General features: G+C 47.7%; 1 protein-coding gene across 1 annotated transcript; it reads left to right on the top strand.

The window, feature by feature from the left end:
- The first annotated feature begins 2,765 nt into the window (after positions 1-2,765).
- Positions 2,766-14,273, top strand: LOC129131382 (hippocampus abundant transcript 1 protein-like). Its single transcript, XM_054650365.2, has 12 exons — positions 2,766-3,086; positions 3,952-4,047; positions 5,023-5,085; positions 5,991-6,118; positions 6,525-6,639; positions 7,142-7,360; positions 7,854-7,967; positions 8,417-8,488; positions 8,696-8,808; positions 8,914-9,011; positions 10,631-10,797; positions 10,888-14,273. The coding sequence occupies exons 1-12, from the start codon at positions 3,003-3,005 to the stop codon at positions 11,095-11,097; spliced, it is 1,479 nt and encodes a 492-aa protein (XP_054506340.1). The 5' UTR covers positions 2,766-3,002; the 3' UTR covers positions 11,098-14,273.
- The last annotated feature ends 17 nt before the right edge of the window (positions 14,274-14,290 follow it).

Raw genomic sequence — 14,290 nt, 5'->3', positions numbered from 1 at the left:
CCGGCAGGTGACGGGGTGAGAGCCAGTAATTGCTCTAAGTGCGATCAATAAATCAAGGTAATAGAATTACATCTGCCGTTGCCATGTTGGGAAGCGCTTCCCTGCTCTCTGATCTCTCTCCTTGGTTTTGTTTTTGTGAAAAACGCCCAATCACTTGGTTTTTTGTTGTTTTTTTTTTAATTTTAAAAGTTTAGTAGTAATAAAATGGTTATAAAAATATTAATATAATTAGAGTAATAATAATTTGGACAATTTGGATTAGGACTATATGAGACAATAGAAACAAAGAGTTAAGGACAGTCCGGGTACCTTTTACTGGGCAGCACAAGGCTGAAAAAGGACACAGTTAACAGAGGATTAACCCTTAAAAACAACAGCCTGTTGCATATTCATACATCTCATACACGATGCAGAAATTCCATTCAAACACAGGATTCTGTCTGGTCAGTGTCAACTTCTTCCTCTGAATCCTAACAGCGCCTTCGAGGTGGGAAGAAGTTCGTTTCTTCTGATAATGGAGCAATAAATTCTCTTTCTCTGAAAGATTGAGGTGTCCTGTGGCTGCTATCTCGCTGCGAGTCCTTTCTTTAGGAAGAAAGTATCTTACATAGCATAGTTTCTATTTTAACTTTTTTTTATAACCCAAAACCATATTTACCACACAACTTAGGAGAATTAATACAGCATAACTTTCTAACACACCACCTATAATATTCATTTGAATATTTGCGAAATTTTAATCATAAAATACGCATTTTTCACAGTTTTTAAGCTGTTGCAGAGCACTGGGATAAATCAGGCTTCTCCATGCTTTTATGAGGAGGGTTCAAAGGGGCTCAGGTGCCTGCCCAGCCTGGAGGAGTACATTCCTGGGGAGGGCACCGTGTCCCTGCTTTTTTCCCAAGGGTGTGACATGTGCAGGGCTTTGCAATGCAAGATGTTTTCTGTTACCACCTGTATGGCAGATTATCTTTTGTCAAGTGGGCAGTTTGCCTTATCTCTCTCTCTGAGTGACCACAATCACTCCTCCCTGGGGAGGGGACACCTGCTGATAACAGCCATGGAATGTCCCTGCATGGCTGATAAGAACTACAGCATCCCATTGGGAGATGGGAGCCCAGAGGGAGGAGCCAAGCATTCCTGCCTGGATATAATCTGGAGATTCTGGAACACCAGCACAGCTTCTGCACTGGATTGCCCAGAGGAACAGCAGCTGCCTCTGCCACTGGATCTTCAGAGGAAGATTCCACCCTTCTCCAGGATCCCTGCTCCAGCAGAACCAGCCCTGACACTGCAGGAGGGCTGAGCCACAATTCCAATGGTTCTGCTGCCAACACCCTGACCCACAGGGTGCCAGGTTGGGTTCTGACTCTGGCAGTGTTGTTCTAATGTACTGCATTGTTTATTTTATCCTTTCACTTTTTTTTCTTCCCTATTAAAGAACTGTTATTTCCTGCTCCCATAGTTTTTGCCTGAAAGCCCCTTAATTTTAAATTTATAGCAAATCAGAGCAGGGGGAAGGGTTCACATTCTCCATTTCAGGGGAGGCTCCTGCCTTCCTTAGCAGACTCCTGTCTTTCCAAACCAAGACAGCACAGCAGAGCCGGGCAAGGCGTAGCAGCCCTGGACAATGGAGCTGCTCTCCACACCCACACAAAAATCCTGGGAAATCGGGGGACTGCTTTCATCTTTCAGGTGGAGTTACCTGAGGCGACTTTTCCTTGGGTTTAATCATTGCTTAAAGGAAAAGCTCTGTGGATCAAGGCTGGATTGGAGCCTCTGGTGTTCCCCGGGTGGGCAGGAGCCCCGAGAGCCTCTCGGTGTCCCACGGTGAGACCCCTCCAGGCATCCCAGGTCGTGTGTGGCCACCTCCTGCTGCTGGGGGCGGCCACCTCGAGCGGGCTGGGCCGAGCAGAGGGACCTGGCGAGCACAAAATTTATCTAAACGTGCCCAATTAATGTCCTCTGACCCCGCACCATGGTAATCAGCAGCACGCGCTCCTGGCTCGTACACGGTTAATTAGGACGCACCCCAAGCACCGGCGGCACCGGGCTTGGGGGATGGGGTGGGATCCATGGGATGGGATGGGATGGGATGGGATCCATGGGATGGGGTGGGATCCATGGGATGGGATGGGATGGGATGGGATCCATGGGATGGGGTGGGATGGGATCCATGGGATGGGGTGGGATGGGATGGGATGGGATCCATGGGATGGGGTGGGATCCATGGGATGGGATGGGATGGGATGGGATGGGATCCATGGGATGGGGTGGGATCCATGGGATGGGGTGGGATGGGATAGGATCCATGGGATGGGATCCATGGGATGGGATGGGGTGGGAACCATGAGACGGGATGGGGTGGGAACCATGAGACGGGATCGTCCTGGGGAGGCGTTTGGCTTCACCACTACGGGATGCCGGTGCTGAGGGGAGAACCAGCAGCTCGGTACCGAGAGAGCCGCGCCGGGACAGACGCGGCCCTGCCGGTGCCGCCAGCCCCGGGGCGGCCGCGTGTCCTTGTTGAACCGGCCTTGAGCGCTGCCCGTGACGGAGCAGCAGCCGCTCCCAAAGGCGCACCTGGGCCGCTGCCGGTGCCACCGCCCGTTCCCGGTGCCACTGCCGCGCCGTGACGTCACGGCCCCGCCCAACCCACCAAGAAATGCCCGCCTCCCCGGCCCGTCTAGCCAATCACAGACCAGAACGGCCGGTGATGACTCGGCGGAGCAGCCAATGAGACGCGAGGAGCGGCGCGGCGGAAGTGCCGGTTCCCGGTGCGGGGGCGGGGCCAGCGGGCGGGGTCGCCCCGCTCCGCTCCGCTCGCCCGCCGTCAGCGCCGGGCCCGGCGCTCCCCGCCCGGTGCCGCTCCGGGGCCGGTGCCGGGCCCGGGCTCGGCCTCTGCCTCTGCGCAGCGCGGCCCGGTCCGGTTCGGCCCGGCCCGCCACGGGGAGGATGGGGCAGCCGCGGCGGCCGGTGAGCGGCAGCGGCCCGGCGGCGCCATGACCGGCGAGAAGAAGAAGAAGAAGCGGCTCAACCGCAGCGTCCTGCTGGCCAAGAAGATCGTGATCCGGGACGGGGCCGGCGTGAGCGCGGGGCTACCGGGGGCTGCGGGGGGATGGCGCGCACCGGCTCTAACGGGAGCGCGGGCGGTGCCGGTGCCCGGTGCCCGAGGAGGGCTGGCCCCGGTGGGCCGCGCTCCTCAAACCGGCCCCGCTGCTGCGGCTGCCGGCCTGGGACGCGGCGGATGCTGAGGATGCCGTGATGGGCGCTGCGCCTGCCGGTTCTGCGCCGCTTCCCCCGGGCGCTCCCGTTCCTGGGCGGCAAAACCGGGCAGGGAGCCCCGCACCGAGCGGCTGGGGGTGGATTCAAGCACCCTGGGCTGGCTATGACCGGAAAAAACGTTTCGGAGCAGCGTCTCTCGCTGCCTCCACTCGTGCCCGGGATCCCCCTGGCACTGACATCTTTTATTAAAAATCCTTTCTTTAGGGCTTTTTCTCCTGAGAAGCTGAGAGGCCTAAAAAACGAAATGTAAATAATAATAATCTGCTGCTGTGGAATGCAACAGGTGCATCTGGGATTGGGCTCATGTGGTTGTTTTTAATTAATGGCCAATCACAGTCCAGCTGTCTTGGACTCTCTGGTCAGTCACAAGATTTTATGATCATTCCATTCCTTTCTATTCCTTTCAAGGATGATAAAAGGATGAAATCCTTTCTGATGAAATCCTTTCTTCTTTTAGTATAGTTTTAAAATATAATTTTAATACAATACACAGCATAAAATAATAAATAAACTTTCTGAAACATGGAGTCAGACTCTCATCTCTTCCCTCATCCTGGGACCCTGTGAACACCACCACATCCCCCAGCTGTGTGAGCTCTCTCTGAGGCGCAGGACGAGGCTGCTGAAAGTTTTTTGGTTTTTTATTATTTTTGCTGTGTTTTGCAGCGCCAGGGGATCGGGGAGCCCAGTGTGTACCATGCTGTGGTGGTGATTTTCCTGGAGTTCTTTGCCTGGGGGCTGCTGACCACGCCAATGCTGACGGTGAGTGTGTCTCCATGGCAGCTCTCCTGAGAATTAAGTGAAAACACTGGGGAACTGTGGAAAAGGAGGGTTTGGTTATACAAAATATACATTTAGATATATTAGTCTATCAATTTATATTCAAATGTCTGTCTTAAATATAAACATTATCTATATCTATATTAAAATATAAAATTTATAGTCAAAGACCTACATTAAAAATAAATAAATATATTATAATTTATATGTTTATATAATATATGTTTATATATAATTTTATCTATAATATATATTTATATTAAATATATAATATATATTCAAATATCTATATTAAAATATAAATATATAATGTATATTATTATATAATTTATATATAATATATATTTTATATTATATTTTTAATTTATATTATATATAGTTTATATATATTATAATAGAATTATAATATAATATATAATATATTTTAAATTATATTTATAATTAGAATTTTTATATAAATATATATAATATGTCTTTATACAAATATAAAATATATTTATAAATATAATTTTAAATAGAAACATTATATTTAAAATTATATTTATATTAATGCTATATTTATTTTAAAATATAAATATTATTTATATTTTAATATAAAATATAAAGCCAAACATACAGCACAAAGGGACCCACAGAGAAGGGATGTGGTGACATTAATTAAAACCAGAGGGGGTTCAGGGGCTGGGGAAAGGCTCTCTGAGCATGCTGGAGGGATTTATACACCTGGAAAGTGTTATAGACATTTATTTTTATGGTTAAAGGCATTTGAAGGCAGTGGTTTCCCATACTGGAAAAGGCAGGCAGAGCTCCTCACACGGAGGCAATGTTGGCAGGATATTTCCCCTTTTCCCTGGATTGTGCCCCTCCAGTTCTCTGGCTGGCAGATGCTCACAGAAATTTTGCAGAAGTTGCTGACTCTGACTTTTAAATTTGGTTTTTGTTTGTTTTCCCTTCCAGGTCTTACACCAGACTTTTCCTCAGCACACATTCCTGATGAATGGTCTGATTCATGGAGTCAAGGTAAGGAATATTCCTTCCAGGATTTCCTTTAAATCCGCCATGGGTGCAAGAAGGACAAGCCATTATTTATTTTTATAACTTGTTGATGATGCCAGCCAATATTTGGCCACTTTGAGAGGGTTCTGGCAAACCTGCTGCAAAAGGGAGGACACAGGTATGGGACAGCTGATTTTACTGAGCAGGGGTGACAATGTGGAGTTACAACAGCTGAGTTGTTTCAGCTGGAAATCATCTCACCTGCATGAAATCAGCCCTGTGCCCATCCTCTGGGGCATAACAGAATGACAATTCAGTGACTTGTAAATTTATTGGTGATAGAAGCTGAAACCAAGTGGCCTCAGTGAGCTCCAGGCAGGAGGTGGGGATGTGCTGTGGGACTGGGGAGCTTCTTGCACTAGAGCAGAATTGCAGGCAACAGTTGTGAACAGGGAATATTCCTGAATTCTGACTGAGGAATTAGGCAATACAGACAATTCTTGGCTGTCTCTGGCAAGAGGATCTTGGAAAACAGCCCCTGTACTGAAAGGCTCTGCCCTGCCTGCCTCAGGCTTGGGAGATGTGGAAAGGCTTTGAATAATTTTATTTGTGCTTAATGGCCTTGGCTTCTCATTGTGTCTGTCCTGTCTCCACATACAAGAGAAGGATTTCCCCAGAACTGCAGCAGCTGTTGCCATGCTGGAGCTGTGCCAGCAGCTCTCCAGCTCCTGGCAGGGCTGCCTGGGTGCCCAGAGCAGAGCTCTGAGCATGCAGGGGTGCTCAGTGGGGCCTTGCTGGTCAAGGATTTGTTTTTGGGGAGTTGAATCCACTGCTCTGTTGTAACAGCATTGCAGCAATCAGAATGGGTTTTCTCCCCCTGATGTTGTTGAAAGCTCTCACTGAGGGGTTTCTCTGTCTGTCCATCCCAGGGTCTGCTCTCTTTCCTAAGTGCCCCACTGATTGGTGCTCTCTCTGATGTCTGGGGCAGGAAATCCTTCCTCCTTCTCACCGTCTTCTTCACGTGTGCACCAATTCCCCTGATGAAGATCAGCCCCTGGTGAGTTCACCCTCAGTGCAGCCCCAGGGTTCTGAGGAGGGGCAGCAGCAAGAGGCTGAAGGAGGAGGGTTTGCAGCTGCTCCTTTCAGGGTGAGATGGAAGAGTCTCATCCATCTCAGGAATGGAGGAGGATGCTCAGCCTAGAGACTGATTTGTCTGGGTCTGGAGGGTTCAGTTGGGGGTTAAGGGTTGTTCTGTCCTCTGTGCTTGTTCCCTTACTCAATGCATTATTTCTGTTAGGGAAAATAAATGATAGAACTTCAGTGCTCTCCAGACCAAGATTCCATGTTCCTGTTCTGGTGCACTGGAACAGGATGGACTGGAGGCAGAACAAGGGAGAGGCTCTGCTTCAGCAGCTGTGGGCCGTGGTGTGGCTGCTCTCTCACTGTGCCTTGGGCTCTTGCAGGTGGTACTTTGCTGTCATTTCCATGTCTGGAGTGTTTGCTGTCACCTTTTCTGTGATTTTTGCCTATGTTGCTGATATCACGCAGGAGCACGAGCGCAGCACGGCGTACGGCCTGGTAAGGAGCTGAGTCACTGGCCTGGCTCTTAAAGAAATATTTGGGGCTTTGCAGGTAGGAGAGATATAAAATTAGGGTGGGAGGTTTATTGACTGATCACACAGACTCCTGTCCTTGTGTTTGGGGTTTAGCTCTGGGGAGGAGGCTGATCTCTGCCTACTCTAAACCAGCCTGGCCCTTCTCTTCTCCACACCAGGGAAGGGGAGCCTGTGATGCTTGCTGTGATCCTGCCCTTCCTGCAGCTTTACAGCACCATCCAGGCATTCCTAGGAAAGCTTTGATTCCCTTTTGCTAGAATTTAGCCCAGGTGCACCAAGAGAATCTGTCAGCTGTGAATTCTTATTTATCTCTCCATCAAAGATGCCAGAAAGAATTCTCTGGATCACTAGGGAAGAGGAGACGGTCTCTCCATCAGAGATGCCAAAAAGAGTTCCCTGGGTCACTGAGGAGGAGGAAATGTGCTGTAGGAAGAAGAGGCTGTAGAGAATTTTTATGTTTCCAGGTGTCAGCCACGTTTGCTGCCAGCCTGGTCACCAGCCCGGCCATCGGCGCCTACCTGTCCCAAGCCTACGGTGACACCTTGGTGGTTGTGCTGGCTTCAGGGGTTGCTTTGCTGGACATTGGCTTCATCCTGCTGGCTGTGCCCGAGTCACTGCCTGAGGAGATGCGTCCAGTCTCCTGGGGAGCCCCAATCTCCTGGGAACAAGCTGACCCATTCGCTGTGAGTGAGCCTGCTGCCGTGTGGGAAAGGGATCTCTTGAAAATTTGTAGAAAATCCAGCACTGCTGTTTTCCTGTGTGCTGGTAATGCTCAATGTTTGCTTTAATCCTGCTGATTTTTCAAGTGTTAAGCCCTTGGTTTGGCTGTCTTGGTACCTGCAGATTTTTCAGTGATATCAAGTCAAATTTTAAAAATTTTTCTGGTTCCCCACCCCGTTCCCTGCAGTCCTTGAGGAAGGTGGGTCAGGACTTCACAGTGCTGCTCACAGCCTGCTGCTGTGTGGGAAATGGATTTGTGGAAAATTTGTGAAAAATTTGTGGAAAATTTGTAGAAAATCCAGCACTGCTGTTTTCCTGTCTGCTGGTAATGCTTAATGTTTGCTTTAGTCCTGCTGATTTTTAAGGTTTTGCTGTTTTTGTACCTGCAGATTTTTCAGTGATATCAAGTCAAATTTTAAAACATTTTTTTCTGGTTCCCCACCCCTTTCCCTGCAGTCCTTGAGGAAGGTGGGTCAGGACTCCACAGTGCTGCTCATCTGTATCACAGTCTTTCTCTCCTACCTTCCTGAGGCCGGCCAGTACTCCAGCTTCTTCCTCTACCTGAGACAGGTCAGTCTCTCAAAGCTCTGCCTGCAGGAAATCCTGCATAAAATATAAATAAAGTTGTGCCACCTGTCTCAAGGTGGCTTTTCTTGGCCAATAATTGTAAGAAATAGTGAAATTGTAAGAAATAGTGATTTTTTTTTTCCAGCTCCCCTGAAGAATGTGTGTGCCTGCTGACTGCCCCACGCATTGTCTGGGGCAAGCCTGGCTTGGCTCCTTGCTGGTGTCTGCCTGGCAATCCTGGCTGTGCCACCTTCAGGCACTGCAAGGGGAGTTCAGTGATTTAAAACCATTTTTTCAGCCAGAGGAAAATCTGTTTGATTCCTATGGCAGGCCAGAGGCAGAGCTGTTAATGTGCAGCTCCCTGAGAAGGAAGTTCAGTAAACATGAGTGACATTGATGGAGGGGCTTTTGGTACAAATCTGCCTGAAAATCCCTCTTTGATGTTTTCACAGGTCATTGGTTTTTCCTCAGAGACTGTAGCAGCCTTTATTGGTGTCGTTGGAATTCTCTCTATACTGGCTCAGGTGAGAAGCAATTTCTGTGTTGGCTTGAGCAGTCTGAAATTTCTGAGTTGAGAGTTGTCAGAACTCCTGTGGCCACACAGACTTTTGAAACAGAGATCTTAAACTGGGAGAGACCCATAAGAATCCCTCAGGTTCCTGTGCTCTTGTCTCCTGATTGTTGCCCACTTTCTTTGCCCCTGCCTTGAAAACTCCTGTTTTTCTTTCCAGACAGTGGTGTTGGGAATCCTCATGCGCTCGATAGGGAATAAAAACACCATCCTGCTGGGCCTGGGCTTCCAGATCCTGCAGCTCGCCTGGTATGGCTTTGGATCACAGCCTTGGTGAGGGTCTGCCCACATTTCTGTCCCTCTGTGGCCTCTCCCACCCTGCAGCAGCACAGGGTGAGGGCTCAGGGCTGTTCCTCACAGCTGCCTCTTCCTCCCCAGGATGATGTGGGCAGCAGGAGCTGTGGCTGCCATGTCCAGCATCACCTTCCCAGCCATCAGTGCCATGGTGTCGAGGAGCACAGACCCTGACCAGCAGGGTGAGTGCCTGGGGACACAGCTGGGGGATTTTCTGAGGCCCTGTCAAAGGGAGGTATGAGGAATCTGACTCCATGTTCTTAGAAGGCTAATTTATTATTTTATGATCTATAAAGAATATAATATATTAGAATATTTATTATATTCTAATATATTATTATATTCTAATATATTATATTAGAATATATTATATTTTTATAGATCATAAAATAATACATAATATTCTAATAATAAAAATAAAATATATGAAATAATATATAATATTATAATATAAAATAATATACAATATAATAATATATATTCTGATATAATATATATCAGAATATAATATATTAGTATAATAATAGAATATTATAATATAATAATAAATTAGAATAGATTATTTCTATTAAAAATATATCATATTCTTAATATATTAAGAATACTAAACTGAAACTCTACTAAAGAATAGAGAAAGGATACAGACAGAAGGCTAAGTATTTTCTGAGACCCTGTCAAAGGGAGGAATGATGAACCTGACTCCATGTTCTTAGAAGGCTGATTTATTATTTTATGATCTATAAAGAATATATTAGAATATAATAATAATAATAAGAAATATTCTAATAAAATAATATATTATAATATTATAGTAATATGATACATTAGAATATTAAAATAATACATTAAATAATGCATTATAATATTATAATATTGTATTAGAATATTCTAATAATATATTAGAATATAATATGTTCTATTAAAAATATAATCTTAATATAATATATTAAGAATACTAAACTAAAACTCTACTAAAGAATAGAGAAAGGATACAGACAGAAGGCTAAAAAAAAATAATGAAATCTTGTGACTCCTTCCAGAGTCCTGACACAGCCTGACCATGATTGGCCATTAAGTCAAAACAATTCACATGAAACCAATCAAAAATGCATTGTTGGTAAACAATGTCCAACCCACATTCCAAAGCATCAAAACACAGGAGAAGCAAATCTGATAATTATTGGTTTTATTTTTCTCCGAGGCTTCTCAGCTTCCCAGGAGACAATCCTGGGCCAAGAGATTTTTTTTGGAGAATATGACAGTGACACACATCTGATGGAGGGTTCGTCCCAGCAGGTGCTGAGGTGGCACAAGGAGGGGAGGGGTTGGCAGGAACATCTGTGCCAGCTGTGGAGTGTCACTGTGCTCACAGCAATTTTCACACTCTTATCTTTGACCACGGCTGCTGCTTTACTGGGGAACTCCCAAGTCATGAAAATGGGTGTTTGGTGTTGTCCTCTGAGGCAGAGGAGGCTGCTGCATTTTGCCTGCCTCACAGTACCTCTCTGAATCCTCAATTAAATTCTAGTTAATTGGAAATTGTTGCTTGATGTGCTTATGCTTATTTCAGTCTGCAAAGCAGCAAGCCCAGCATTACTGATTTTTCTAGAACCTGGCACTGAGTGAAGCTGCTCATCTGCAAACTCCTCCCCTGCACATCAGCCCAGATCCAAGTGCTTGATCTTGTTTCCAAATATGTATCCTCGAATAAAACAAGTGAAACTCACTTGAATTAAACAAGAAACTCTCACTTTCTTTGGAGAGCTGGAGGCATTTCCCCTGTTCTTCCCTCTGTCCCCAGGTGTGGTGCAGGGGATGATCACTGGAATTCGGGGTCTGTGTAATGGCCTGGGGCCAGCACTCTATGGTTTTGTCTTCTATCTCTTCCACGTGGAGCTGAACGAAATGGCTGAGGTGGAAACGTTGGGCAAAGCCTCCAAACCCAACATGGCCAACCCTACAGATGAGGTACCTACTCAGCTTCTCACTCTGTTTTTTGGGCTGGGTTTGCCCTCATGCTTGAATCATTCCTGTCTCTCTGTCTCTCTCTCTCTCCAGAGCAGCATCATCCCTGGGCCACCCTTCCTGTTCGGGGCGTGCTCCGTGCTGCTGTCGCTGCTGGTGGCCCTGTTCATTCCTGAACACAACCTGGCCCTGAGGTCAGGCAGCCACAAGAAGCACAGTGCAGGGGCTCAGGCTCACCCCCACAGCCCCCCAGCTGGGGGGTCTGATGGCAAAGAGCCCCTCCTGGAGGACAGCAGTGTGTGAGGTGGGACAGGGGACCTGCCCCAGGCTCGACTCCACGTCAAGGATGGACTCAGCAGGAGTTCAGGGAAGGGGAGAGGGATCCAAGGTGACAGACTGTGCCACTGACAGCTCCTGAGGAGGGATGAGGTTTCCCTTCGAGCCAAATACACCCAGCTGGTGCAAAAATGGAATTGTATCACCCGGTGCTGATGGAAAGGGGAGATAGGGAACTGCTCCACTGGAGGGATGGTTCTGGAAAGCAAACCTGCCCTTGTGAGTGACCCCTGTGTGCCCTGCCAAACCCTCTGCCTGGGCTGTGCTTGGTGGGAGCTGCCCCTGGAATCAAATCTGGCCTTTGCTCCATGCCCCATCCCTGCCAGAGCTGTTGCTGCTGCTGGCCCTGGCAGCCCTGCAGGCTGTGGTGGCACCCTGAGGAGGGGACAGGGTGTGTGTGAAGCACAGGGGCTGCAGCTCTGAGCTTCCTCTCTGCTGGAGGGCCCCGTTCTGCCCCAAGTGAGACTTAGACCAAAAAACCAGAAATCTGCTGACTTCATGTTCTGATGAAGAGGATAAAAATGAAGAAGTTGCAGCTGAGAAGGGCAACTCCACGAATTACAAACACTTGGATGGCCACAATGGCTGTGGTTCTGTTTGGTTTTCTTTTCTCTTGTCACTCTGAGGTGGCATTTGCCTGTTGCCTCCACAGGCAGTAGGTGGAAGAATTTTTTCTTTTTCAGAAATCTTTTCCTGGAGCTGTGAGGGTTGTTTAGGAGATAAAATTCTCTGGCAGGTTGGAGAAACAGCTTGGCTGTGCTGAGCACTTTGGAGAGGAGTGATTTCCTGGGAGAAAGGTCAGAGAAATGTCTGTTTACCTTGAGCATTGTATAAAGCACGCTGGTTTGCCTCTGGGCTCTACCATCTGATGCTAAACCCAAAGAGTGTCCAGAGCTGGTTTGTTCTCAACCCAGCAGATCCTGATGGTGAAGGTTGTGTTGATTTGGACTTAAGGGCTTTGGATTCCATGTGGCATTTCTGAGCCTGCGGTGGAGGCTTTTGTTTGTGGAACAGTGGAGCTGCAACCTCTGCTGCAGGCTCAGCTGTGCTCAGAAAGAGCAGGAGGTGCTTGGAGCCTGGTGAAAGGAGCTGAGGCAAACAGGGAATGTGTGGTTGTTTATAGAAATGTGGCAGAGGGCAGGAAACAATTGTTCTCATTTGAGTGAATAAGAAGTGGTGGCATTGAGCAGTTCTGGGAAGTAAGGACCAAACCAAGGACACTTGAGGAATCTTTTGTTAAAGGAATGGAGGGTGCAGCAGCTAAACCAGCCTTGCCTTGGCTGTTCTCTGCCTGGGATCTCCTCTCTGTGGGTTTGGGGAAGGTTACCCAGGGGAGAGCAGCCAAAAGGGAGGCAGTGCTGGCCCTTGACGTGGTGGATCTTTGCAGACACACAGCAGTGACTGCAAATGCCATCTGGTTAGCAGAGGTGGGTGTTTCAGTAAAAGAATGGACAGTTTGTTGTGCATTGATCTGGCCTGGTGGCAGCTCCTGTGCTCAGAACTGGGAGCAGCTGGGACACAGAGGGATGCTGAGATGGGTCTGGCTGCAGGTCTGGGGAGGAGCAGAGCCAGCAGAAACTTCCTTGACCTGCCATGACTCCATTTTTCCCTTCCCACAAGCTCCTTGTGGTGACACTCCCAATTCCCAAACATTAGTGGGATGGTCAGTACTGTGTGTGCATGGCAAGCTTTTATCCTGAAGGAAATCCTGTCACTTGCACTTCCAGGCAGCAGTTCCCCCACCTCTGTTCCTCACAAAAATGCCTTTTTCAGACGGGACTTTTCCCAAGTCCCGGCAATCTGTTGATTTATATGGGTTAAAGTGAGCTGATGTAGGATTTTCCCTCACACACAGAAGAAGTAAAAATGTAGAATTGTTACCTCAGAGCTTCACGGGTACAATACAGCGACACGTTACAAAAAAGATGAGCATAATTTATATGATATAAAGTATATAGAGATATATTTTTAAAAGTCCTCTCCCTTATTGCATAGTTTATTGAAACCAATGTGTTTCTGGTCCCATTCCCTCTCACCACTGCTGCTGCCTGTGGCTTCTCACCCTTTCCTTCCCCTCAGACCCCAGAACTGTCCAGAATCTTCCCTCCCAGCTCATGTCCCTCACCCCTGAGCTTCTGGTGATGCTGACATGTGCACGGTGGGCCTGGAGTGTTTTGGTCACCAGTGGGGTTACTGGTGCAGCTGGGGTGGGGATGTGGCAGTGGGTGGATGGAGGGGGGCACAGCACCAGGCAGCAGCAGGACCTCTACAGGTGCCATCCCCAGCAGCAAAGTGGCTCGTGCTGGTGTGCAGAGCTGGCAGCAGGGGCTCTTTGAGGTGCAGGGAGCAAGCAGGGATCCCCTCCCACCCTGTTGGGGTTCCTCTCACTGGTTTGGTGGGGCCTTGGCCCGGTGCCTCCCCTTCCCTCCTGCTCTGCCTCGATGGGACAGAGCAGGAGCTGGGCCAGGCAATGCTGGAGCTGAAGTCACCAGAGCCAGATGAAGAACAACTTGTTCTGAAGGGCTGGTGCTTCTGCAGCATCCCACGTGGAGGCTGGAAAGGCTGTGTGGAGCATTCAGCTAGTTTTTGCCAATTCTTGTTACTTTCTACGAAAACGCAACTTTTTAAAAAGGAGTCTTTTCTTAAAATCTGCTTGATCTGCTGTGCAGTGCCTGAGCCTGGCTGTTTAACGTTGGGATTCCCAGGATTTGTCTGCAGGGACTTAAAAATCTGGGATGGTAACAGCAATGCCCAAACACAAGGCAAAAATCATCTCAATTGCCTGTCAGCAGTCCTGGCAGGTCAAGTGAGTTTCAGCTGATCTTGTTGCATTAAAAACCTGAGTTACACCATTGCTTTCTCTTCTGCCATTAATTTTGCAAAGTAGTAACTTTTTACTTCCCTGTTTTTATTCTTTTTCTGCACTCCAAAGGCTGTTGACAGCTGTGGTATCTTTAAAGTGTGGGCACTTGACCCCACCTCTGCTCTCTCACACTTCACCATCACGTGTGTTTGTGTCTCTTTTTTTTTTTTTTAAGCTAATGATAAAATGTATTTATTTTGGTTCAGGTTGTGTTTGGAACTGGCTAATCTCTCCCTCTGATGGATTATTTATTAAACTGCTGCTTTCCTGTTGTGTCAAAGGTCTCTGTCCTTATTC

This window comes from Agelaius phoeniceus, chromosome 29, assembly GCF_051311805.1.
Source record: "Agelaius phoeniceus isolate bAgePho1 chromosome 29, bAgePho1.hap1, whole genome shotgun sequence".
In the NCBI taxonomy this organism is placed as follows: domain Eukaryota; kingdom Metazoa; phylum Chordata; class Aves; order Passeriformes; family Icteridae; genus Agelaius; species Agelaius phoeniceus.
This window is presented reverse-complemented; position numbering and strand designations above follow the sequence as displayed.